Genomic DNA, 25,719 nt, shown 5'->3' on the forward strand with positions numbered 1-25,719 from the left:
CAAGTGCCGTGGTCTTACATTGCTACTGATGGACAGCTATGTCAGCAAGTGTGAAGAGGCAGCTGAATCATTGAAGCCAATGGCGACAGGGGCTATCCAAAGGCACCTTCATCTGTATATGAGTGTGTTTTCAAGTGTGTGTGTATGTCTTTCTAGGTGTGTGTTCGGGTGTGTGGTGGCATAAGGGCTCGCTAAGCAGATAGGCACTGACTAAAAGTGGCGGCACATTGGAAAAAGCGACATTGTTGGTGACTCAAATGCTCAGCTAAATGGATGAAGCCCCTAACTCTTCCATGTGTGAAAACATGCAACCGACAGGAGGAAATAAACAGAAGCAAAGTAATGTGGGGGTTGGCACCCTACAATTAGCGTAAGAGTAGGATGACAAAAGTGTAGGACATACCTTGCTAAATTTAAAGGGAAAGTTGTTTCCCCCACAGACAGGAATGTATAGAAACATGCACGTCTCATTACACCTGAAAGGGTCACTTTCAGTAAACCTTTTGTTGAGTAGCTGTGGCGCACCCAAGATGTGAGTATGATTTCATTCAGATTTCGCAAGTGAAAGACACACTAATGGAAGAACAATTGTAAATTAAGCTCACATTTTTGCTGAAAGATTAAAAAATGAACACCAACTTGTAAACTGAGTGTGCATTTGTGAAAAAAACGGAGGTCCCAGTTCCCTGTATTCACACCTACATAAATACAGTTAAACAGAAATAATCGTGGTGCCAAATACATTCGAAGAACAAAAGGTGAGGCCTTCTATCCCAACATACATGTATGGAGAATGTAAGCACCTTTCTTATGGTGATACTCAAAATGGTTAGCACTACAACAAAAATAATTCTAAGCAGGCACGCACTGTGTCAAAGGTTAATTTATTATTTGTCTTCCTATATTTCTAGATGCATTTTCTTCACACGGACGGCCAACGTGTATTGCACCCTCTGATGCTCACAGATCTGGGGTTTCATCAAGACACTATGGGTTTGGTCTTAAGTCGACTTCTCCCTATGTAGCTTCACACAAGAAGCAGCAATCTGAATACTGCGTGCAATATGTGTATCTGTCTCCTTAACCTCTCAAGGAAGGGGAAGAAAATTGTGCCATCTGTCAGGCCTTATTTAAATCGCATGGAAAAGGTACTCAGTCATGGACATCAATTAGTGACAGCATTTACACTTTCCTTGCTAGTCCTGGTCTTTGGTGCCATGTAGTAAGTGACAAGAACAGAAAGTAGACAGGGCTTTAGGAGCCCTATCTACATTCTGCACTTGCCATAACCCTTTGCCAGCAAACAGAAGACCAGAAAGTGTCTAAGGGTAGACAAATGGTTACATTTGTATGGGCATCAAGGTGAGTGGCCACATCTTCTACCTCTAGTCTTTTTTGAGATTCGACATCCATCAGTGCTACTAGGATTTTCTTTAAAGATGTTTGCAGTTATTAAGTCTTCCAGAAAATGGAGAATATGAAAGACCAAACAGAACTGGGGTATTAGTAGAGACTGAAGGTACAGGAAGTTGGGAATGGGATCACATGGCAGTGAATGTTTCGACTTAAAGTTTTTTGCTTTGGCATAATTCTGGAACTGTCTACCAGGCACCAATATTTGCACATGTTGAGACGAGGCATGAAAAGAAGTAAACTGTTGTTACTTTAAATAAATTCATTTTTATTTATGCTGTGTGTATTGTTTAGACATAAACCTAGCTTTAGAAAGCAATGACATGTTGTACTATCACAGAAAAGATTAGTGAGGACAACAGAGCACATTTATCACAAATGTATATTTAGAGAGAGGAAGGGACAACTGGTGGCACAGAGAGGGTGCAGTGTTGTGGTATAGTTAGGTAAGGTTTAAGAGTAGGACAGGGAAAGGGAATAGGGGTGAGGAAGAAGTAGATGTGGGAAAGTTCTTTATAAACATTGTTCAGAGCAGTGAATGGGGAGTGGTTTTAATTAGCTTGATCACAAGCCCTTGTCTGCAAAAGGCAATAGGTAAGTTGAACTTTGTTAGAGGGAATAGTATAGGTGCTGTATCGCAAATGAAGTCGTTTTTTAATTTTTACAGATATATTTTGTATAGTCAAAAGGTACATTAGTAATCATGTCTGTTTGATGCACCATTTTCAAATGTAATCCCTAAATTGACTCAAGTTATCACAAAGCTGGCATTGAGGACTAGGGGCCAGATGTAGCAAGCATTTTGCATAGTGCAAACTTCGAAAATCGCAGTTTGCGCCATGCAAAATGCCGATTCGATGCTCATTCACAATTTGCGAATCGGTAACGACTCGCAAATTGTGAATGCGACTCGCAAATAGGAAGGGGTGTCCCCTTCCTATTTGCGACTCGCATCGCTATGCTAAATTGCTTTGTGACCGCGAATGCGGTCACAAAGCAATTCGCAGTTACCACCAGTGTCACACTGGTGGTAACCCATTCGCAAAAGGGAAGGGGTCCCCATGGGACCCCTTCCCCTTGGTGAATGTTGCCAAAAAGGGGTTTTCAGAGCAGGCAGTGGTCCAATGGACCACTGCCTGCTCTGAAAAATCGAAACCAAATGGTTTCGTTATTTTTTTTATTTTGCAACTCGTTTTCCTTTAAGGAAAACGGGCTGCAAAATAAAAAAATAAAAAAATGCTTTATTTAAAAAGCAGTCACAGACATGGAGGTCTGCTGTCTTCAGCAGGCCACCATCCCTGTGAGTGCAGGGACTCGCTATGGGGTCGCAAAATGCGACCCACCTCATTAATGTTAATGAGGTGGGTCTTTGCGACCCCATAGCGACTCGCAGACGGTGTCTGAGACACCGTTCTGCATCCGAATTTGAGATTAGGAAATTGCGAGTTGCACCGACTCGCAATTTCCGATTCGCAAAATCGGAAAATGCTACATCTGGCCCTAGATTCCTAAGGCACGTCATTGGGGGGTATTTTGAAAAAAGTTTTTGTCTATAGCAAGATTTTTTTCAATGTGTTGATTTTTATGTTCATTGGAATAAAGATATTGGATAAGTTTAAATAAATCGACATTTAAATTTTTCTCCTAAGAGTAATAGGCTCTGTTGAGCACCTGTTTGGATTCAACAATTGAGTAACTGACAATCTGTCTTTAAGTCATCCATCACCCAACTTGAGCATCACTGAGGGCTTATTCACAAAGGTAAACTTACACTTTTGTATAAGTTTACTGATTACTATTCAAAAAAGGTATTTTATGAGTAGAGTATTATCATTACGACTGTAGAGTCTCCACATATAAAAAGTTAGGACTGTCTTATGTTTTTTTATGTGCCGAGACTCTGCAGGCGTAAAGATACTACTGGTAAAATACCTTTGTCAATAGCAAACAATCATAAACTTACACAAAGGTGTAAATTTAATTTTGTGAATTCGACCCTGAGTTGGAGGGGACCCAAAGGTCAGTCCTCCTACCATGAAGTGGTCTGACGAGGCTTGTGGCAACGTCTAGACTGATACTAAAATTTCCAAATAAGTGACGGTAGACTGATAATATTTTGTAAAATGCTTACTGCTAATGGACAAAAAGTAATGCAACATAGATCTAAGAATTTTACTCGGCTCACTGTTTTAAGAGCTGGTCTAAATTGTCTGAATCACGCTGACCGCTGTGCCACATGTACCAACTTTCAGATGTGGTGAAATAATAAGGAACTTATTAATTAATTATAAGTCATAAGACACTCATTCTGGTATTAAAGATTGAGGAATTGTTACTATACATTTATCTATAAGTGAGAAAGTAGTGAGTTCTAAAATCATGTATTTTGGCATTGTCATTTTTCATGTTCCATATGCTGTACACACGTACCGATCTAGGATTCCTTGTGCTGCCAAAGCCTGACTTGGTTCCAGAGGACGCCCGTTCACTGCAAACTCCATTATGCACCCAACAAAGTCATGACTTTGCACTTGTCCCCTCTTTTGAAGTATTGGTTCCATAGACCGAATGCCTCCCACAGTGACTCGGTTCGGCTGCACATCCAGTATCCTACAACAGAAGAACGAAGGTGCTTGAAAGATGAATATCATTCAAGAAAGAACAGGCCACATGTGAAGCACCTGGACAACATCACTCACTCCTTCACTGAGTTTCCACCTCAGCTTAATTTTATCGATTTAAAGTAAGATGCGTACTCACATTTGTAATATGCACTGTTAATAATTAAATCTTTGAATGGGATCAACATAGCACAATGTTAGCACTAGGGGCTAAAGATAGTCAGCAGAAGTATGATTGGAAGTGCAGCACATAAGCTCAAATGTTACAACCTAGATGGTTTAATAGCAAAGGTTCAGAGGCCAATTTACCAGCTTTTGATGCATAGAAAATGGGTGTCTTGACGATGCAGTGTAGACCATTAACTACCACGTAGAGAGGTTTTTTGCATTTCAATTCTGCCATTTTGTAAAAGACAGTAAATAGCTGCTCTCTCCACACACCTGAGGTCAAATTGATTTTAAAGGGACACTCTCTGGACAGGAGTAATGTTGACCCAGCCAGCCTAGTAATTGTGATTGTAGACTAATTATTGGCATGCAATACCAGAAGCAGACATTCTTAACAGTAGTTACTTGGCAGTAGAATCCAATGCATCGCTCTGGAATATCAAATAAAGTTGGAAATTTAGTTTGGGTGGTGAATTGCATATTTTGAAATTACATCGAGGAAACTGCTGAAAATGGTTATGAACAAGTGTGACTAGGTAAAAGAAGGCAGCCCATTATTACAGCACTAATTTAAATTATAAGTGATCGCTTTTGCAAATGTTCCCATCTGTACACTGAAAGTTGCTTCTCTAACTAATATCAAAATGTGTATCTCAGACACCCTTTAACTGAGTGCAATAACTTTAGTGAATAAAGCATCCACAGCTGAATTTTATGTTGGGCAGTCACGTGAAATTCCAGGTGGCCTACTAAGTATCTAATACTGCTAAATGTATGCAAATGTGACCAGTTCCGTTTACAGAGCTAGAAAACTGCTTGCAATACAGAGACCAAGCCATTTATTGAAAAGGAAAATCAAGAAGCACGATGACACTACTGTTTGTGAGTGCTCATCTTTGATTCCAATTACCACCTAATGGAATATGTAATCACATTTAAAATAGGTAATTAAAGTGTAAGCTATTTTCAATACTCAATATACTGAGTTGGAGTTGAACTTCATATGGAGGGTCTTCATTTATATGGCAACTACACTTCTGCAAGACATTTTTAGGTTTGTCTCGCCAGCCTTCTGTGTTCCGAAAAATCCATAATAAAAATACATACATACAAACACAGTCTTTTTTGTCAGCCCTCTTTATCATTTGGCCTGTTTAATTTCATTCCCGTTTTACCTCTTCCCACTGTAGCAATGACATGGGGTAATGAGTCATTCCATTTCAGCCATTGGGCCTCTTGCGCTATGAGCGATGGCATTTTGCTACGGAACATGCACACATCCACCTAAAAGTAGTACACTTCAGTGGCAGGGCTAGGGTGCTGATATTTCATGCTTTTTAGGGTCGAGCCTGCGTTGCATGAGCTCGCGCACGCGTATCGCAGCGAGACGCTTTAGTTATTAGAAAAGGGCTCAGAGCCCTGTCGACGTCACGTCAGTGTGTTTGATTGGTTCGTGCCCTTGCCTAGTAAAATCTGCTTGCTTTCATTAGTGGAAGGCATGCACATGTCATGCCTTTTCCGGTGGTAAGCCCTCCTCGAGCGCAGCGACCAAGTACAGAAAACATGCGAGGCTCGCTGTTTTCTGTCGGATCGTGGACAACTTTTTCTCTATTTTCCTAGCGTGATTTCGCTTGGCAGAAGTCGAGCGCTTTACACAGTTAATTTCACTTTTTCGGGTTACGTACATAAAAGCACTTTTGCCGATAGATGAAAATTCGGGTTAGGAGTTTACAACGCGATCAGCTCTAACATGAGCAAACGCGAGACCCGTTGCATTGCAAATGCTTGTTTAATTTTTTGTGGGGGTGGGTAGTGTCACTCAATTTTGTTTTTGCAAACATGCATGCAACTGTTAGATTGCAACATTTCTTAGTTTTCGGTCTGACAACAGTTGCTCTGTATATAGTAAAAAAGTATAGTAAAAAGATATTTAAGAAGCACTACAGAGAAAGCGGCTTTGACTCTAACCACATGTTGATTATGTTGAGAACTGCATTTGGCTGGTCAATGGTTGTGTGATTCCACTGAAAAGGACTGCTAGTATTGCCTTGTACAAACATGTATGTTCAGTACAGCAGGACTGATTTGGATATAGTGACAGACCAATGATTAAGGCTTCAGCCTTCATTTCTTTACTATGAAAAGTTATGATTAAGGCAGTAGGCCTCATGCAAATATTGTGAATATCATGTGATAGCGTTTATAGGAATTTAAGGGTGAATTGTTAATGTACTAGGTTAAAGTCTGAAGAAAGGTATTTTGCTTAATGACCTCTTAGAGATTACCATGGTAGGCAAGGGCTTTATTATTGATTAACAGCCTCTGAGAAACATTGAGGGGAACTTTTCGCTGTGATAATCCTGTTTAAGCCTTCTTAGAGGTTGTATATTGTATTGCTAACTTGTTCCATTTGCAATATGCCTGACGGTTGTCTTGAGGGTAGGCTTCTACTCAAGGGTGGTAAATGCTATAGGACTAATTGGTTAATTTGGAAATGTTATGTCAGATGCCATAGACCTGACATTTTTCTGAAAAGCCTATGTCAAAACGAGTAGACCTTAATGTGTGGATTGTTATTACACTGTATTAAAGAACATAGACAGGTATTTTGTCAATTTTAACCATTTACCATCACAAGCAAGGGTTTTGGTATTTGTTACCCCTTCCAACAAACCCTGGAGGTAGAACATTTGCAAATTGTTTAGCCAACTGTAAATTTGTGTGCATTTATAATTGATGGGTGGCCTGTGGGAAAGCTTATCCTCAATGTAGCAGGTCTGTGGTGGTTATGTTGTGAATCCAATTTTAAAACCTATTAGCCTGATTGCAACATCAGTAAAGGTTGTATTGGATGCCATACAAAAAAATGACAGGCCCGACTCATTGATTAATAAAAGCATATGCCATAGCCAATAGGCCTTTACATGTGGATTGTCATTCTCCTGCATTAAAGCATAGAGACAGGCATTTTGTTAGATAGAATCTCACAGGTTACTTTAGTAGTTAAGATTTTTGGTGTTAGTTAACTCCCTTGACAATCCCTGGTGTAGCAGATTTACTCTATGATAATCCTTGCTAGACCCTGTTAGGAAGGACTATCAGGTTTAGTTGTCTTTCCTCTCTCCAAAACAAATAAATACCCTAAAAATACATGCATAGACACATGCCCATAAATAGAGAGACTTTAGATCATCCCTGTTCTACCAGTGGTGCATTAGAGTGTCATTCACATTCTGCTTCTGCTTATGACAGGAAACAGCATGGAGCAATGGATCAACCCAAATCTCATGGTTCTCATGTCCTGTAAGTGACAGCATTTTACTGATAACATGAGCACACCCATCTGAAAAACAGTGCTTTACTGCCAAGGTTGGTGGCTCGTCTGCTGGTTTTCCATTTTCTCCTTTTATTTGCCCCCTTTCATTTCTTTTTTGCCTCTTTTTTTTTATTATGTTTTTTAGGAGCAGTGGTTCCTAACCTTTTGATTTCTGTAGACCCCCACTTTATCATTACTGAAACTCGGGGACCCCCAATGAATCATTATTGGAATCCGGGGAACCTTCCACTGAGCCATTACTGAAGGCTGGGGACCTAATCTGTTAATAATATTACATTTCTTAAGCAGTCACGGACTGTCTGGGGAGGCTTCACAGACCCCCAGGGGTCCACAGACCACAGGTTGGGAACCACTGTTTCAGAGCATCCTGCACTTCCCCAGAGAGTGCTAGCTGGCCATGTGTTGTTAATTGCATGTGCAGTCACCACACCCTGGGAAGCAACAGCTTCTAAACTAAGCAGGCAATGGGGAATGGTGGTAACCATAGTGAATTACCTTTCGAAATGTCTGCCGCATTTAGAAGCCTTATGTTGGGCATCTTGGATTGGTACAGAAATGATACACCATGTAGAATACCATTCCACGATGGCTGCCCAGCATTAGGTTTCTAAGCATCCATCTTAGTAAAACCGTCATGGTAAACAATGAGTAAACATAATGTGCCATTGTTTTACCTACTCAAGATGGCTAACATATTGCTTCTACTGTAGATGAGCATCCATGTTGAAAATTTGAATCAAAGCTACACTATGTACTATACCATTACAAGATTAATGTCTGCTGATGTGTATACTTTTAGTATTTTACTGTGAGTATGTGCCTACAAAGTTTATACTTTCATTGTTCTTTTTTTCTTTACATTTTACTTGCATGTGCTTTTTATATCTGTGTGTGTATTTCAATCTGTCTGAATGAATAGGTGAATAACTCAGTAGATGAATTAATGGTTGCTAAGGATGCATAAGTGCAATGAAGAGTCACAGAGTACACTTATGATGAGTTATTGTGCGCCTGAACGCACTACTGGCTAAGGAGGCAGTATCATTTATAAGCCAGACCGATTAGCATTGACAATGCTTGTTGTTACTTTTACACTTTCAATGCCTATTACAGAGGTTTGCATAAAACATGCTGGCTTGCCAAACCTATTGGCTTTGACGAAGTTTATTTGTATATGAAAATAACTATTTATATTAAACACAATACTAGGATATGAATTCTACTCTCAGAATAGCGGACTGAGCCCGTGGCACCTTGGCTATGCCTGTGATGATGTCACCAGCTCAGCCTTACAGAAGTAGGTCAAAAGAGGAAGTTGTGATTAGAACTGTACATTCTAAGGTTCCACAGCCAATAAAGTAGCCACTGGATGAAATCTCCTTCTTATTGGCCAACTTTAAATGAGCAGTTTATGTCCTCACCAGTCAGTGGAAGCCGCCACGTTACTAACAGCACAAAAGCCCGGATCCTGATCCTCGGTGCATGTGTCCACTGTGAGAGAAGCAGCCTGCAGAGAGAAAATCCAGGGTAGTCATGAAAACATCCATCACAGTATATCATCGTTTCAGATTCTGTCACCATGAATCTTCAAGGATAGAGACATACACAGGTGACTGAGCAATTTTGCCCTTTGGTTACTAGGGAACTCTGTCTCTGCATTTACCAACCGGCGCAAAATGGTATTTCACTTGAATTATAAGCGCAAAATCAAGATTTTTGACTTAAAATTATACTGTGAACTGCTCGCCAAGCACAATTACATTTTCACTGGTGAAAAACTGTTCATTCAATGCATATAATACGGCCCCAGATTAGTACTTTTCTGCCAGAAGTAGTCTTAGAACATGGATGCAATATAAGAAAGATTGCTCTCCTTAGATGAGCAGCACGATGGCAAATGAGACCTCTATGATTCAGATGAAGATCCAGTCCTGTTCGAATGTGATGCAAAGTAAGGTAACTAGGAAATGTTTATTTTTCAAATGCGCAGAAAGGCGGGCGATGCATAATCGTTATGAGCAGCACATTACAGACTACATCCATGTGCAGCGTTATTTCCGTGCACTCCTTCAACCAGTTAACAAAAATAAATTCCCCACCAAGTGCGTCTATAGAAAAAATAAACTGCAGATTCATTTCTCTCGAAGCCGAACTGTGCAAAAACAAATACATATAGTTAAATCTATCAATATATCACGAGTTCCTGGGTATCTAGAAAAATGTGAGGGGGAATGCAGATAATGAACAAATGTTATTTTTTTTTTTAACAACGGCTGGGGCTGTGTTTACGTCTGGTTAGCCCTGATGGAGTAGCACACACACTATTAACTTCCAGTGTGCCACCTTGGTGTCAGAAATTCACATTTATCTTCTCCACGCAGACTGCAATCACCGCTAATAGGCAGGCCGGCTGAAACTCCTCAGCCATCTACACAATTAATTTCCAGCTACACAACCAGCGCTGACACCTTGTACCAGCCAGGCCAGCTGCTTGTCCAGCAAAGCTTTTTCGCATCACTTAACCGCGCATGTGAAATTATTTTAGAACGCAATACATCTACTTGAGTGTCGTTTGCCCTCAGCAACCCACTCCTTCCTTCATCTATAAGCAGAAACACCATAACTCTATGAAATAAATAATATAGGACTTAAAATTCTGCAGATTCAGTAGTTGTCTGACAATTGACGATGTATTTTGTGAAGCGCTGTCACCTTCTGCACTGTGCTTCATAGGGGTATCTTCACTCCCTGGGCCACAAACGGTAACTGGTCACTTTGCGCATGTGATACGCACTTTGACTCATATTTATACTTTTTTAGCGCCGCGTTTGCGTCGCTTTTTGAGGCAAAAACGGCGCAAACTTACAAATTACAATTTGTTTAACTGTATTTTGTAAGTTTGCGTCGTTTTTGCGTCAAAAAGGGCGCAAATGCGGCACTAAAAGAGTATAAATATGTCCCTTTATTTTCTATATTTTAAAACCAGGGCACGAAAACCCTTCCCCGGTGTAGGGAAGGATATGTGAGCTTGTATTTTAGTTGGACTCGAGTTCTTACACACTCTATCCCCGGGGTTGGTCAGAGGTTCCTGCTGCTAATTCCAGTCTCTCTCTAAAGTTACCTTCTTGAAGTTATGTGATTTTCTATGCTGTCACTCTGCAATATCTCAAGCCTGACAACTTAATGATTTTACCAGTTTCCGGAAAACCCCCACTGCACTGTAGGAAATGACAGGTGAGGTAGGCGGGCATTTTGTTATTTTTTTGACATGTAGGAAAAACCTTTCTTGCAACAAAAAGCACAGATGACGGGCAATGCTGTTCACGTCTTGTTCTGTTGGTAAATAGCTGATGGGAATGTTAAGCTTAGAGTTAATACTCAGTGAATTATAACTTGAAATGATCATGGGGGGCATTACAGTTAGGTCTGAATAGCGGGTATGCAGATTTAATTTCATACGTGCCTGCACTCAGGCGCTTACCAAATAAAAGAAAACACCAAGCAGGAAGTATTTGTTCACGAGATGGAAAAACAATGTTTGGATTGTATACGGCCAAACAAACTGCTCCTGTCTGGCGTTAATATGCTATTATTGTTGCCATGACACCTGCCCTCCGTGACCGCATAAATACTGTTATTTTGCAAATTATAAGTGAGCTATGACTTTTTTTTCCATATTTTCTGGAGTGAATGATGTCTAATGAAGCCATGGAAAGGCATAGAGTACTGTTTAAGGGACATTGTGTGCACACAAAGCAATGGATACCTGCGTCTAATGAGGCAACGGGCCCGTTTTAGGTCCAGGACGGAGGAATATTTTTTAAGCTGGTACAATATTTGTAAGAATTCAAGGTAAAGGACTGAGCCTGAGACAGCAGTGGTGATTACGGACACAAAACTGATTGTGATCAAGGGTGCGAGCAGGGTCAATAAAAGATGTCACATCACATAAGATGTGCACTGGACAGTTGTTTGCATTCATCTATCAAATAACAAGTACTGCACTCCACCTCCACTAGCATTCACCTTTCTGAATTAGGTTTTGAACAAACCCGGCAACAATCCACTTTTCTTCAGTTCTACCAAACCCTAGAAGGAAATGTCTGTGAATATGTTAAATACTATCAGAGCTGTCAAAAGGAGGCACCCGACTCCACCATACCTGACAAGCATGTGTAAAAACAAATGTGCCAAGCATGTGCACTTACTCAGGGGCGGCTCCTCCGCAATAGTGAAGGAGCGTCGCCCCACTGTCTAACAGCCAGCAGCTGAAAAGTAAACCATATTGTACTATTGTTCTATTTTTCAGCTGCTGGCTCAACGGGGCTGGGCCATGGGAGGGGGAGAAGCAGTGGAGTGGAGTACACTAAGTGCGCATGTCAGTTTGGCCAGCCAAACTGGCATGCTCACTTAGGTTTCTCCAACATGGCTGTGTTGCACAGCCGGGTTGGTGAAACAGCACAGACTCCAGTGCACTGTCTGAGCAGCAGACCAAGCTTCTCAGACCAATCCTGAGGTTGCTCTCATGCTAGGTATAGTGTATGAGCAGCACCAGGATTGCGTTTGGAGCTTGTGTCCCAGGGACTGATGGGACACCAACACCATCAGAAGGGAAGAGGAGCGAGGTGGCCGGAGGCAGACAGGTATGTTTTTTTTAATTTATTTTGCTGTCCCACTGTCCCCCTCCGCCTCCCCCCTTGAGACTTGTGGCGGCTGCCACTGTACTTATTTAAGGTGAGATCTACATAACGTCTATAACATGAACCACTACAGTGATTCAGGCATCCATCTCTCCAACGTTACTTTATTTTGTTCACAGAGCCGCATGGCAAAGGGCTGAATTTTAAATTAACTTGGTGGCATGTTTAGGTAACTGAGACATCAGAAAAGTCCATCCCTGACACTTCACACAATGTAAATATATCTGTAAATATGAATATGTAGATATCTAAATTTTTGCCTTGTTGTGCATGCCTCCTTGAAGCACTCTCTAAATGTCGTCTACCACCACCACCATGCCTCGGTTACCCACCCAGTGTGTAACTTGCTCATATGTACCCCTTTGTGACTATTTAGAGCATTTAAGTAACTTTGCCTACCTGATCTTTAAAAAAAATACAAAAATGAACAAATTAGATTATAAGGTGCCCCTTTAACATATAGTAGATCTATAAAGTATTTCAATTGTGACACTAACACAGACGTACTGAATCGTCAGCAGCAGATTGGACTACTGCAACGCGCTCTACGCAGGAACCACGGCCAAGCTCCAGAAAGAATTGCAGCATATACAGAACGCCTACGTACACCTCATCCTCGACATCCCACGATGCAACCACATCTCAGCCCACCTGCGAGACCTACACTGGCTCCCGTCAACAAGAGGATCACCTTTAAACTCCTCATCCATCCTCACAAAGCACTCCACAACACTGGCCCTACCTACCTCAACGAGCGACTCACATTCCACAATCCCAGCCGTCAACTCCGCTCCACCAACCTCGCTCTCGCCACCGTCCCTCAGATCCACCGAACAACAGCCAGCAGAAGATCTTTCTCCTACCTCGCCACCAAGACCTGGAACTCCCTCCGTGTCCACCTACGACAGACCCAGGACCTGCTGACCTTCAGGAAATGCTTCAAGACCTGGCTGTTCGAGCAGTAGCACCCCCCCTCCTTTCAGCCCCTTGAGACCCTAGCGGGTGAGTAGCGCGCTCTACAAATGATTGATTGATTGATTGATTGTGGGGTGTGTAATACCACAGTGTTTCCCTCATCATGGCTGTACACAGAAACAGAAGAAGAAAAAGTGGAGCATTGGAGTGGCTGAAAAAGCTACTATTCCTCCAAGTGGAAATGTGCCCTAAAAATGGTTAATTCCCACTCCAAGGTATAATACAAATTAAAAAATGTAGGAAAGTCTAGGCATCTCAGAAACCATCAGCAGCTCTTTTTACTGAGATTTTCACCAGGAACAAACCAAAAGCTGTAAATATACAAGTTCTCAATAGAGCATAACCTTAATTTTCGCTCCACAGGTTCCAAGAGAAAATATCAGATTTCAATCTGTTTCATGGCCATAAATGAAATGTATCTGACTTGTTCTAAATCTCAAAGGTGCTGAATGGTCTCTGACCAGTAAGACTGCACATGAACAAAGCTTAGGCCCTGGCCTTGGTTTAAGACAGAGATTCCTCTACAGAGAACTGCAAAGAGACTGTACTGTGTGCTCCTTTTCAAGCAGAATATAATTTCTACTTCAAAGCGGGAAGTGGAGAGAAAAATAACGCTAAGTTGATAAACATACATTCACCATTTGATAACAATTACCAGGAAGGGCTAGTATCTAGTAACAACACTAAAAAAATGCAGGCAGCCATTAATGGGAAGGAAGTGAAGTGAGAAAGTCTGGGTATGAGAGATACAATACACATATGCTTCAGATTTTCTATAACTGGCAACAAAGTACACCAGACCTGAGGGATTTTCCATGTGCACTGTATTGTTGTAAACAAAACATGATGAAGTCACACTGCGTGTCTCTGAAACATCTCTTACCATTCCAGCTCTGCGAGCAATAACAGTGTGGAACTGCCCATCGGACACCTTCTTCATTGTAGTTAGTTTGTAGGTTCCACTACCAAGGTTGTAGGAGAACCTCATCCGCTCTTCAACAATTTCCAGGGCCAGGAACTCAGAGTGGTCCCCCGTCTGGTTGTCGTAGTTGTAGAGCAGCAGAGCATTGCTTTTGATGGTGGAAAACTTGATGTAAATATAGTTGTTGTTGGGATCTAGGCTGGGGAACTCCATAAAGGACATCTCTTCAAACCCATAACTGTTTAATTCACAGTGTTTTCCAAAGACACCTGCGCCAAAGAAAAAGATAGAGATAAATCCACATCAAATGTAATCTGCTAGAACAGATCTTGACCTGCTTAGAAGAGGCCACAGTTTTGTGCAAAATGTCTACCCAACTGGAGCACTTTCTACTGGCTAATTGAGAAGTGCAACTGCATTGGGTGGAATGTGTACTTGATATTCTGCAATACAGCTGTGTAAAGGACCCCGAGGTAATGTCTCCAGCGACCTTGTGTGTCAGAAATTCTGGCATGTGATTGCTCCTCGAACATCTTCATACTGATAACATGAATCCTCATTTGTAGAAAACAATGATTCTGCAAAGAGTTTACTCTCCACCAAACAAGGGTACTTCTGGCTAATGTGATTGTTCCTCGAGCGTCTTCATACTGATAACATGAACCCTCATGTGGAGAAAACAACATGACTACAAAGAGTTCAATCTCCGCCAAACAAGGGTACTCCTGGCTAATGTGATTGTTCCTCATGCATTTTCATACTGATAACATGAATCCTCATGTGGAGAAAATGACAAGACTACAAGGCGTTCTATCTCCACCAAACAGGATACTTTTGGCTAATGTAATTGTTCCTCAAGCGTCTTCTTACATAAATATGCTAAAAGCACTGATGTGTAAATATGCTAAAAGCATTGATGTGTAAATGTGCTAAAAGCATATTTATGTGCAGGGGACACTGGAGGGCGGCTCAATGCCCCTGTGGTCCCTGCCGGTTCCCTGCCTCCAACGCAGTAACAACTGATAATTACAGTGTTTAGGAATCAATATGGTGCTGTATGACATGGTTTAAAAACTGATTATAATTACTATAATTATTATTATTATTACTACTATTGTTAGGTCACTGCATGCAGGCACAGCCACTGAAGAACTAATACCACTAGCAACCATAGCAAAAATCCTCTAACCAAAAACTGAGAGATCTAATTCGCACAGAGTGAACCCTACTTCATGAATATAACAAAGAATCCTGCCACCATATTGCCTCTCTTAAGCTGTGACATTGATGCTATAAGTTCCACCCCAAAAATTGGAACTTTTGACCGTCCCAGGCATATGTGCTCTTGAGCATACACTCACCAAACGGGCAATGGCAATAGTACCCATCCATGCCACTCTGGCAAGACCCTCCGTTGAAGCAGGGATTGCTTTCACAATAGTTGATGGCAGACTCGCACATTTTACCTGTAGTGAAAAAGGAAGAGCGAAGTATATTAATGTGCTGGTTTCATAAAACCAGAAGCTGTGTTGTTATGGTTATAATGAGTTATGTATTTACAGAAAACGAGTGGAGTGCCGCTTCATTGATATAAAGCAAGACAGACAGAAAACAGCAGGACATAGAGAGTGAATAATATACATATTGAGACACAGATTAAGAAATTGAGAGGAGAGCCCGCAGGAAATGGACAGAAACACAGTGGGCCTGATTCACAAGGGAAAACTTGCATTTTTGAGTATGCTTAAGATTTTCTGCAATTCATAAAGTAATTGTAAGAGTCCTGTCTTTATGGTTATATTTCAATGTGCGTAGTCTTCACACTTGTGAAAATACTACTTGTACAATTCTTTAATGAGTTGTAAAACTATGTAAACTTTCACAAGAGTTGAACGTTTACCTTTGTGAATCAGGCCCACAGAGATTGACAACTAGACAGGCAGGCAAACAGAGGTAGACTGGCAGATTTGATAGACAGATATACAGATGGACAGACGGACAGATAGATACAAAGATAATCTTAGACAACTCATTCAAACAAACCATGCCACAGACAGCACATTTTATCACTACTGTAAAACGACCCCGAAGAAATTATTTTTTGGAATATCAATTAAAAGTTAATAGTAATGTTAGTAGTAATTTCAGGTAAGGTTAAAAAGATTTCACTCTTTAAACAGATACCTGCCATTTCATCAATTGGGTGTTCAAAACAGGAAACACACAAAATGAAAATCGTATTAATTTTTGACGATACTTTTAAAGAGAAGTTATGTCTGGAATACTATTGATTACTTAAATTGTCCATTCTATAAAAATTATATGTGCGGGCCTTTGAGCCACCCGTGAATAAACATTATACAGTCTTCCTTCCTTAAGTCAAAAAGTGCACTCTTCCATTGTGATTCTTTCTTTGTAAATCATTGTATAAAAACAGTCATAGACTGCGGACAGTGATGGCATAAAGGAAAAGGCGCAGGCTTTGAAAACAGGGTCCTGGCCAGATCTCCAGAATATCCATACAAAATACTTTTACAGAGAATTTAAATAAAACTCATTTAGAAAATTGTTATTGTTAAATTCGGGCCTGGATCCAGCTACTCCAGGACTTTAGTAGGACACTGTTAAAGTGACTGCCTCTTCTGTGTTTAGATGACAATAATGAATTGCTCTAACTTTGGTTGCTGTCACAAATCTCTATGCACCCGAGTTAAGCACGAGACAAAAAACACACAGTGCTCAACTAACAAATAAGCATTGACATGTGCTCTTGGTGATTGTACACAACATTACAAAAAATCATAAAAATATTTCTCTAAACAAACTAAAACAGGGTCGGTGCTTCCTAAAGGGCACGATAGGGCAGTAGCTTGGGGGTTCCACCTAGCAGTGACGGCAAAATACAACACAAGGCTGGCAAAAGGATTACTTTTAAAATGCAATAGTTGTAGGAGCACAAAACATCATCCGTAGACCACCCCGGTAAATGTACTTCCAGAACGCAGTTGTCCTTTTCTCGTGTTAAACTGTAGAAAATGTCTATTTTCTAGTGCCTACCACTTGCTTATGGAGCTCAAGCATTGATAAGGGAATGCACGGGGTTTACTGGTAGGACCATCTAACCACGTAAATCGCCAGGCATATTCCTTTACGAAAAAGAGCCTTTTCCAAACAAAACCTGATCGTCCGTAAGAGATACGAGAGTAGCAGACTGCTCACACTAAAGATGGTGAAGGGGCCATCCATCTTTATGATCCTATTCATCGGAACCAGTTAAACTATTTTTACTCTGAAATGAAGTAAAAATGCAGCTGGCAAAACACAATAAATCAACAGTGCTCTCATCCTCCTTCAGTTTTGAGGAAAGCCATTATAAAGATCTATGACTTCTGTAGTCTGAATTTACGATGGTAAAGAGACCAACTTGTAGAAAAACCCTACGCTCCCTACAGGTATAAAGTAAAGTGCACTGTATTCCTGCGAAAAAACACATTCAATTAGGACCTTGAATACTTCCGCTCGAGGCCTGCCTGGTAATTCAAAGGTATGTGTGGGGCTAGAGATTGGCCAAGCATGAGCTGCTGTACATTTAGTACACAATTATTCATCTCCCAGGGCAGAGCTTCCTCCCAGTATTGTCTGACAGACAGTGAAAAGGTATTCAGCCACAGAGAGAATACTGCTTTGCAGTTAAATTTAGCAAGACAAGCTCTATTCAGACACTGCGTAATTATAGTTTCTGTAAAAATGATGAGGGTAGGCGAAACGAGATTTGTCCCTTTGTTTTCCATGAAAGAATCCAGTTTTGCTGCATGCCAGAGAAACCGGCATGAATGATTCACCAAAATGTCAAGGGCTGCAAAAGTTCTAGATTAAAAAGAGTTCTAAAGTTGCCGCGTCAACAGCAAGTTAGTCAACTAGAGCACCCTGACTCACACGGCAACTAGGATCAACTTCTTTGGTGGAGTTCTCATCTCATCAAGTGCAGTAGTACCATCACCAAACTGAAATCAGAAAGTGTAGGAAGCAGAAAACAAGGTGTGGTGCCTTCTACTGCTACACTCTGATTACCTGGAGCACAATTTTGAGCCAGAGCTGGCAAAGTCCATCCCTTCTCCAAATCTAACAGAAGTTCAAGACACGTCTCTTTAAGCAACACTGTCAGGCACAGTCAAACTCCAGGTGAAGGGGTTGAGATTAGAGAAATCAAACACAGAACACACACAATGTGGACTACAGGTATTTTGGAATCTCTAATCAAATTTCTCCCACCAGAGGAAGGGAACTGTATTCCAATCCCTAAAACAAAGGAACACACACTGAGTACGGTTACAGCTCAGAAAGGTGTTTTGGGTGATAGATTGTCTGCTGGTAAAGAAGCTGAACTCATAACCTAGGAAGCAAAAATTCCAATCTTGGCTTCAACAAATGACCAATGAATTATGTGATTCTGGCAACAACACTTTGGGCCTCAGTACGAGTATGTCAGTCACTAGAACGCCAGACTCACGGATGGCAATCCAGTCTGCCAATGAAGTGGTCCAAGTGCCACATCGCAAACCTGGTGGTCAGACCATTGGGAACCACCAGCTCTGCCAAGATCGGAAATCCCAGAGGTCTGGAGGTGGTGGCAGTCCTAATCTGCCAGGGCAACACTGCCCTGGGTATTACAACCCCCCTTCTCCATCAGCAGTTTCAGAGCAGTACCACCCACATGAAAAGGCTGGTGGAGAGCGGGTGCAGGGGGTCCCCCTGGTGAGCACCATTGCAATGTTTACTGTCTGCGTTGCTTTGCAGAAAGTGAACATTGCGATGGTGCTGGTGCACCATGCATGCCCTACTGCATTGCCGCCGGCTCGATTACGAGCAGGAGACAAGGCTGTAGCCTGATTCCCGCTAGGCCAGCAGGCAGAAACTCAGGTTTCCGCCCTCAGGACTAGCTGGAAACTCTTAATGGGGTTGGCGGGAAGGGAGCCTATGAGCCAACACCCCCCCTTCAGAAGTTTGGCGGATGATAAAAACCATCCGCTGAACTCATAATGACCCCTGAAATCTCAAAGTGTTTCAAACTGTGAAATGCTTGCAAAAAATATGTAATGCAAAAGCCTGTTATATCATGCACTGTGAAGAATTCTAATCATATGTTTCTATAACATCATGTTCTTCCTACCTAATCACAACCAGATTCCACACACCATAGTGTTCTAAGTAAAAGATTTTTTTGATGTTTGAGATACTCCAGTTGGCAGAGATGTGATCTAGTGTCTAAACTGTTGTCTGTGGACCATAAAGGTAGTAGGTCTAATGGCCATATGGCCATATGAGTTGATGCTTAGCACATAACTAGTGTTTCTGTTTTTCTGTTAAAATGGATTATAGCCAATAAAACACTACCAAAGAAAATATTTGCCTTTCAGCAAAAACTGGGAAACACCATATTTTTCTACATTGTTACAACTTTGGTGCCATCTGGTGTCAAAACAGTACAAAAGCATCCCCTGTCTCAAAGCACTTTTCTGTAATATACGACTATGACTCACTTGGGCCATGGTAAGCCCCAAAATATGCCTTGTTAGCCCTCAGCAAGGTCACTGGACTCAGAAGCCGTAGGTACACTCTTGTTTTTGGAACATTGTTCCTATCACAAGGTGTTGGCTCATTGTTTATTGCATATGGGTGTAAGGTGGCTAACTGGCTCGCAGCAAACTCTGAGCAGGGTCTCATTCCAATGTATAGGCTGTACACTGTATAGTTCAGAAACATGAAGAGCCAACCAGTGTTGTGTTTCCTAGTTTGTGCTTCAGGCATCACAATTTCATCAAAAACAGGTGCGTGGATCTATTCTGATCCTGTGCATCAACGTAGAACACGTTCATGATGTAGCTTCAGAATCAGCAAGTTCAACATTCATTTCTACTTTCTCCATGTCAAACTGAAGCTTCAAACTTATGGTGCTGATAAAAAGACGACACTTTACAGCGTTGCCCATAAAAACCGCTACAGCTAAATGTAATGGAATCATGTTGAACTGTGCTTGTTCTTTGCCTCAAGACAGGAACTACCTTAGAACAGTGCAGGCTGCATATAGCGCAAAGTTAAAGTGCCATTTGCAACTCTCACACATGCCCTGCAGGAGCACAGTTCTATCACTGCTTTCAAATAAACAAATGACAACATGCTTAGTAAAAATCGAGGCTAGGAGGTTTTCCTGCTGGTTTTCAAACAAACACAAAATTCATTCATGGTGTGAACTGCACAGGCAACAAATACAAGCCATGTTGTAGGTCATGAAGTTTCTTTTCTATCTCAGCTTCTGCTTTATACAGCAGGACAGCTTGCTGTTACCAAACAGTATGTATCTAACAGCATGCAAATAAATATGTTAATGGGCTTCTGCAGATTTTTCAGCCAAGTCGGTTCTTGGCTTCTGAAATGGTGTGACAGTGGCTTCCAACACTGGAACACAAAGACTCCCGCAATACATATCTCATGTAGAAAATCTTTCTACAGCAGGTCTTTGCTATTTTTCTGAAGAGTACAGTAGATGTGTTAGATGACTATCAATAACCTTTTTCTGCAGTGATCAAATTTAATTTTCTTAATGAAGTGCAAACATATCGCTAGGCATCTATGCACATCCTTCATGTACGATGGGACTGGACTGCTGAAAAATGGAATCTGCGAGCTGGGAAATGTGATAGTAATGGAGGTGAAAGAAATAACTAAACATTACGTGAAAGAACCAATTCAAGCAAAGGATATCAAAAAGGGAGTTAGGAGTAGAACAGAAGGAAGGCAGAACTGACAGTAGGAATTAACTACAGAAGGTAGGAACTACAAAGAAATGTGTCTATAAGGACAAGCAAAACGCTAGTAAATATTGATAACTATTGATTTTTACAATTTTTTAAATGAAAAACACTGAAACAACCCTATTGAGAGTCACAAGAAATAAAAATTGAAAACCGGAAACCTTATCCTACACGTGAATTGTTTGCTGTGCCTCATTGATCTTATCGTCCTGAAAATGGAGGTGCTTAGAAATATAAAAGTGTTTGTCTCTATAAACTGATCAACATCTGTGAACGTCCGGTTATAGGTAGATCACTACAAAAGGTAAATTTGCCCCCCAAATCCACCTTAATGCAAAGTAAAGAATATACATATGCAATCATAGTCTAAAAGGAGATAGGGTATTTCTTATAACAAATACAATGCTAATTGAATTTATGTTTTTTTTCAGGGGGTGGGGGGCTCCGTCTCTTGATCCTCGGTAAAATGAAGCGTCATCAATTCCACTGTCACATCTACCACTGTACAAGTGAAAAACAAGACTGGTCACTTCATTTGCTCACTCCACATCCTCAATTGTTAGGTGTACCCAGAGTATATTGATACTTTGTTCACACCCTTGGGCCCCAGTCCCACTACTACAGCCATGATAATGACAGTTACATCCCTTGTGATAAATTCCCGTACAGGATGATGCACTCTGCCCACAAAAAATGTCAGCCATCATGCCTTGTATCCATGGTTGTTCCCAGGCTCAGCAGAAGCCAACACCTGACCTGAGGCAAAGAAAACAGAAGCAAAATAGGACAGTAATACCAACAACGCTGACGACTTGAGGGAGAGAAGTCAAAACCAAAGAATTTCAACACGATAAACACACACAGACCATGTTAATTGTAGATTAAGGGCAGACTGGGCTGATGAGAGCAGAAGGGGTCACAATGAGACCAACATCAACCACAGTCTAAACTGTTAATTGAGTCAAGGCTTCTCTAACTATACAAGGACAGTTTGCAAAAAAGGGGAGGGAAGTGAAGGAGATGATAAGCAGGGTGGGATCACTGAACAAAGCACAATAACCAGAGGACAGTTGGCAAAGTCCAAAGCACTGATTTAAATAGTGGGACTTAAGAACTTGAAAAAGATGATTCAGGACACAAGACATGTCGTTAATGCAAATACTGAGAAACCAACAACGATGGAACCAAAGTTGCTATTAAACATAATGTACTGTTTCTAATAAAGTTAACAAACATAAGATAAAACTGCATGAATTTGAGAATGACCCATAAAACACAAACACAAATAGACGTCTAGCATATTGTCAGAAATTACAACTGAGTTGAGGATTGTTGTAGAAAAGACAGTCTCCCTAATGCCGTGCGACCTGAAGAGGTAACCTCCAACTTAAAGATCTTTATGTATTTATCAATGGAGGGCGATGAAAGGTCAACATTGCCCAGACCATCCTGTCAGGAGCAGAGACACAGGGGCTGTTGGCAACAAAATTAAAAGGGGGTGTAGGTCAAAACAATGTCACTTTAAAACAGCCCACCTTTGAACGTATCCCCCTTAATGAACATATCATTGCCCCATTTCTCCTCACCAATGTGTCTCCCCCTCCAATGCGTGAGGTGTGTCGTTTACAGAGCTGACAAAACGAAGATCTAAACTAATTTTCAAGAACATTTTTGGGATTTTATTTAAGATTATGCAAAATAAATCACACCACTGTGCAGTGAATTGGGAAGAAGAACCAGACAACAAATGCCTGGAATGGCTGAGACTACAGCACACATACCATTTGTCACTTCAATGGCACAGACCTAATGGGATGTCTCCATCCTGCTCCTGCTCAGTATGTGTAAATTCACATGCCGCCCCCCAAAACAAAGAAAATAGGGGAAGAAGCAGGATAGTGTGACTCAATAGGAATTCTTTCATAGAAGCTTACAGTGAGACTGTTGCAAGTGAACTTTAATTCAACAGGTTCATAACTTTGAAGGTGCAGTAAAATGTAGATGCTAAAAGTGGAAAGTTTAAGAAAGTGCCCCTTTATGTATGGTCAACAACCACTCTTTGCCCCCAGTACTGATGTGTGTGACTGTGCTCGCTCCCTGAATCGATTTGTCGACATGGTGTTTCCCTGACTGGTAAGACTTTACCCCCTTATAAGGCCCTAGTAAATGATATCCAGGGCATAGGTGGTAAAGGGGTCCCCAGGGCTGCAGTTCGAGTTTGTGCCACCCTAGGTGACCCACACAAATTACTGATGGCAGGCCTGCCACTGCAGACTGTCTGTGCGGTGAAAACTGCTCGAGTTCGACTGTGCCTTCACCACCAGTGGCACAGTCACCATACACTACCTTACTTATATGTCAGACACTTCTAAGGTAGGCCTCTACACCCAAGAGGGAGGGTGCATTATATTTAAGGAACAGGCATATAAGCATAAGCTTATATGTCTCTATAGTGTCCTTTCCATTAAGGGACACTATAAGTGCAGGCAGTCCACAGAACAGACCTGGGCTGCTATCTCAATTATGGTCCTGCCTATATATGTCGAGTTTGGTGTCAAATAAACTGCCTTCTCTCCCTCAATACAAATTTAGTGTCAAGAAATGGCTGGCATGCACCCGGGTGGAACACTAGAGGTTGCCCACCTGTTTTCCTCCCTTCTTTGTTCTCTGCCCAGTCAGCCAGCACTTTTTACTGCACTTGTTGCCACCAAGACAGGGTTTTGACCTCCTGCCAGGCAGCGTGGGCGCTCTCAGGAATCAGAAACAAAGGTCGAGGAAGGAAGGAGGTCACACCTCCCGCCTCCTAGCCAGTGAATAGAGCCATCAGGGTGGTGAGCTTCGAAGGCTTCACCACCCCGATAGCCATCTGTGCTGTCCCCCAGTGGGGGAACAGCCCTTTCCCTGCCCAAGGCCAATTCGCTCGTGGACAGGCAGGAAATTAGGTATACAGGGCTGTGCGCACACCCAGCAGGCTGACCACACCTCTAGGGTGAGCAGCCCAGTCTGTGCACAAAGTTTTGATTCGTGCCATCTTAGGAGTGGAAGAAAGGAGGGTTCTGGGTAGCTACAGGTGACCTGTTCCACCGGGTGTGGTCACCTTAGGGACATACTAGCTGTAGGACCTAGCTGCCCATTGGCCACTAGTCTCAACACATCTAACTCCCCTAAATCCAGGATTTAAGGGACACCCCTGACACAAAACCCTCAGTTCTGATCAACTAACTTCAAGGAAGGACCAGGAGGAGCTCTGCATCACCAATAACCAGACTTTGCCCATTGCACCAAGGCAAAAGAGGTATGTATACTCTGTCTCAGAGGCAAAAGACTTGGAACTGTGTGAATGACCCTTGTCCTTGGTTGAAACTCATCACTTCTGACCAGAGAGACCCTTGTGGAAACCAGAAGCACCCTCAGACTCCCCCGGAACTGCACGTAAAAAACACTCTCAGGGTCTGAAGTTTCACCAGTCATTAGGCCCGCTGTGGGATCGATAGAAGCCAGGTGGTCCAGTATCTTCTGGGAATTGCAGTGCTGCCTGCCTCAAAGTTTCAGGCCGCTACACCGCTACACCGCTCCCCAGATCCTGAGACATTCTCAAGGGATTTCTGCACCTTTACTGCTGCCAAGGCTTGTTGCTTGTCGGTCCGGTAACTAACCTCCACCCTTGAAGCTGCAGGTGCAGTGCATAGTGTGCAGCCTTCATCTGGCATCTGTAACTCAGCCCCAACTGAGATTGTGCATCCCTTTGTCAGCACTGTTGTGTAAGTGGTAAAAACTGCACCACGTGTCAGTCCCATTCAGCACCAAGGACACCAAGGACAACTCTGCACCTGGACCAGGTAGAAGTGAACTGATTGCTGTGGCCTAGTACCAGGACCCGCACAATCTAAACCCTGAAAGGGGTCCCTGCAGCTCGACCTCCCAAGTGTTCCTTGGTCACCAGTGGCTCCCTGCCATTGACTTCAGCACGAGTCCCTTTCAGCACCACGGACAGCCAGGGCAACTCTGCACCTGGATGCCATGGACGAGGTCAAACTGCACTGACTGCCGTGATCTGGTCCTAGGGACTGCACAACCTTAACCCATATTGGTTCCACGCAACTCTCTAAGTAAATTTTGCAACCAGTGATATTTTCTCTATAGGCTTCAAAGCAATGTTTAAATGCCAGTTCTGCTGTGGTTTAATATTGCTTCTAAACTTTATAACTCTGGTTATACAGATTCAATTCTCTTCATTTTGGTGTCTAAATTAAGATAAAAGTAAGCTCTATTTTTATAATTTGGTGTTGGATTTCTTTTGTGTCGTTTCAATTACTTATCATCCAAGTTGATGCTCTGAAATGCTTAACACATGTTCCTTTAAGTAAAGCATGAATGCTCTTTGCCACACTACCAGGACTAAGCTAAGAATTTATTAGTGTGAATTCAAGGACCATCTTTAGGGTATTGTGAGGGTATTTCATGGTAAGGACTAACCCCCACATCACATAATACTTTCCTTTCCTATGGAAAGCAATTAACAAATATAGGTGAAAGTGAAAAATAGGTTCTATGTGCATCTATGGAAAAGAAAAACTGCTCTACCATTGAGACTAAAATGGTATGTTATTTCTGAACGTATGGTGGGAGCACACATGCCAGTGAACAAGTCACAAAAGTTTTACCCTAGGTTTCTAATAACAGAGGAAGCAAAGGGCGAGAAATGTAGCTGACCTTATTGGGCTGTCCCAAAATATGTGCCCAGAACTTCTCTCTAAACTCCCTCTCTGGC

At 41.8% G+C, this 25,719-nt stretch overlaps 1 protein-coding gene across 1 annotated transcript in view; it reads right to left on the bottom strand.

Annotated features, from left to right (window-relative positions):
* FAT4 (FAT atypical cadherin 4) overlaps positions 1–25,719 on the bottom strand; it is a 331,865-nt gene that overhangs the window by 20,469 nt on the left and 285,677 nt on the right. Inside the window, exons 10-13 of the mRNA XM_069242380.1 lie at positions 15,498–15,602; positions 14,098–14,405; positions 8,961–9,046; positions 3,844–4,023 (exon numbers count right to left, since the gene is read on the bottom strand). Of these exons, the coding sequence (XP_069098481.1) occupies positions 3,844–4,023; positions 8,961–9,046; positions 14,098–14,405; positions 15,498–15,602 (679 nt within the window). The remainder of the gene's footprint in view (positions 1–3,843; positions 4,024–8,960; positions 9,047–14,097; positions 14,406–15,497; positions 15,603–25,719) is intronic.

This window comes from Pleurodeles waltl, chromosome 1_2, assembly GCF_031143425.1.
Source record: "Pleurodeles waltl isolate 20211129_DDA chromosome 1_2, aPleWal1.hap1.20221129, whole genome shotgun sequence".
Lineage (NCBI taxonomy): Eukaryota > Metazoa > Chordata > Amphibia > Caudata > Salamandridae > Pleurodeles > Pleurodeles waltl.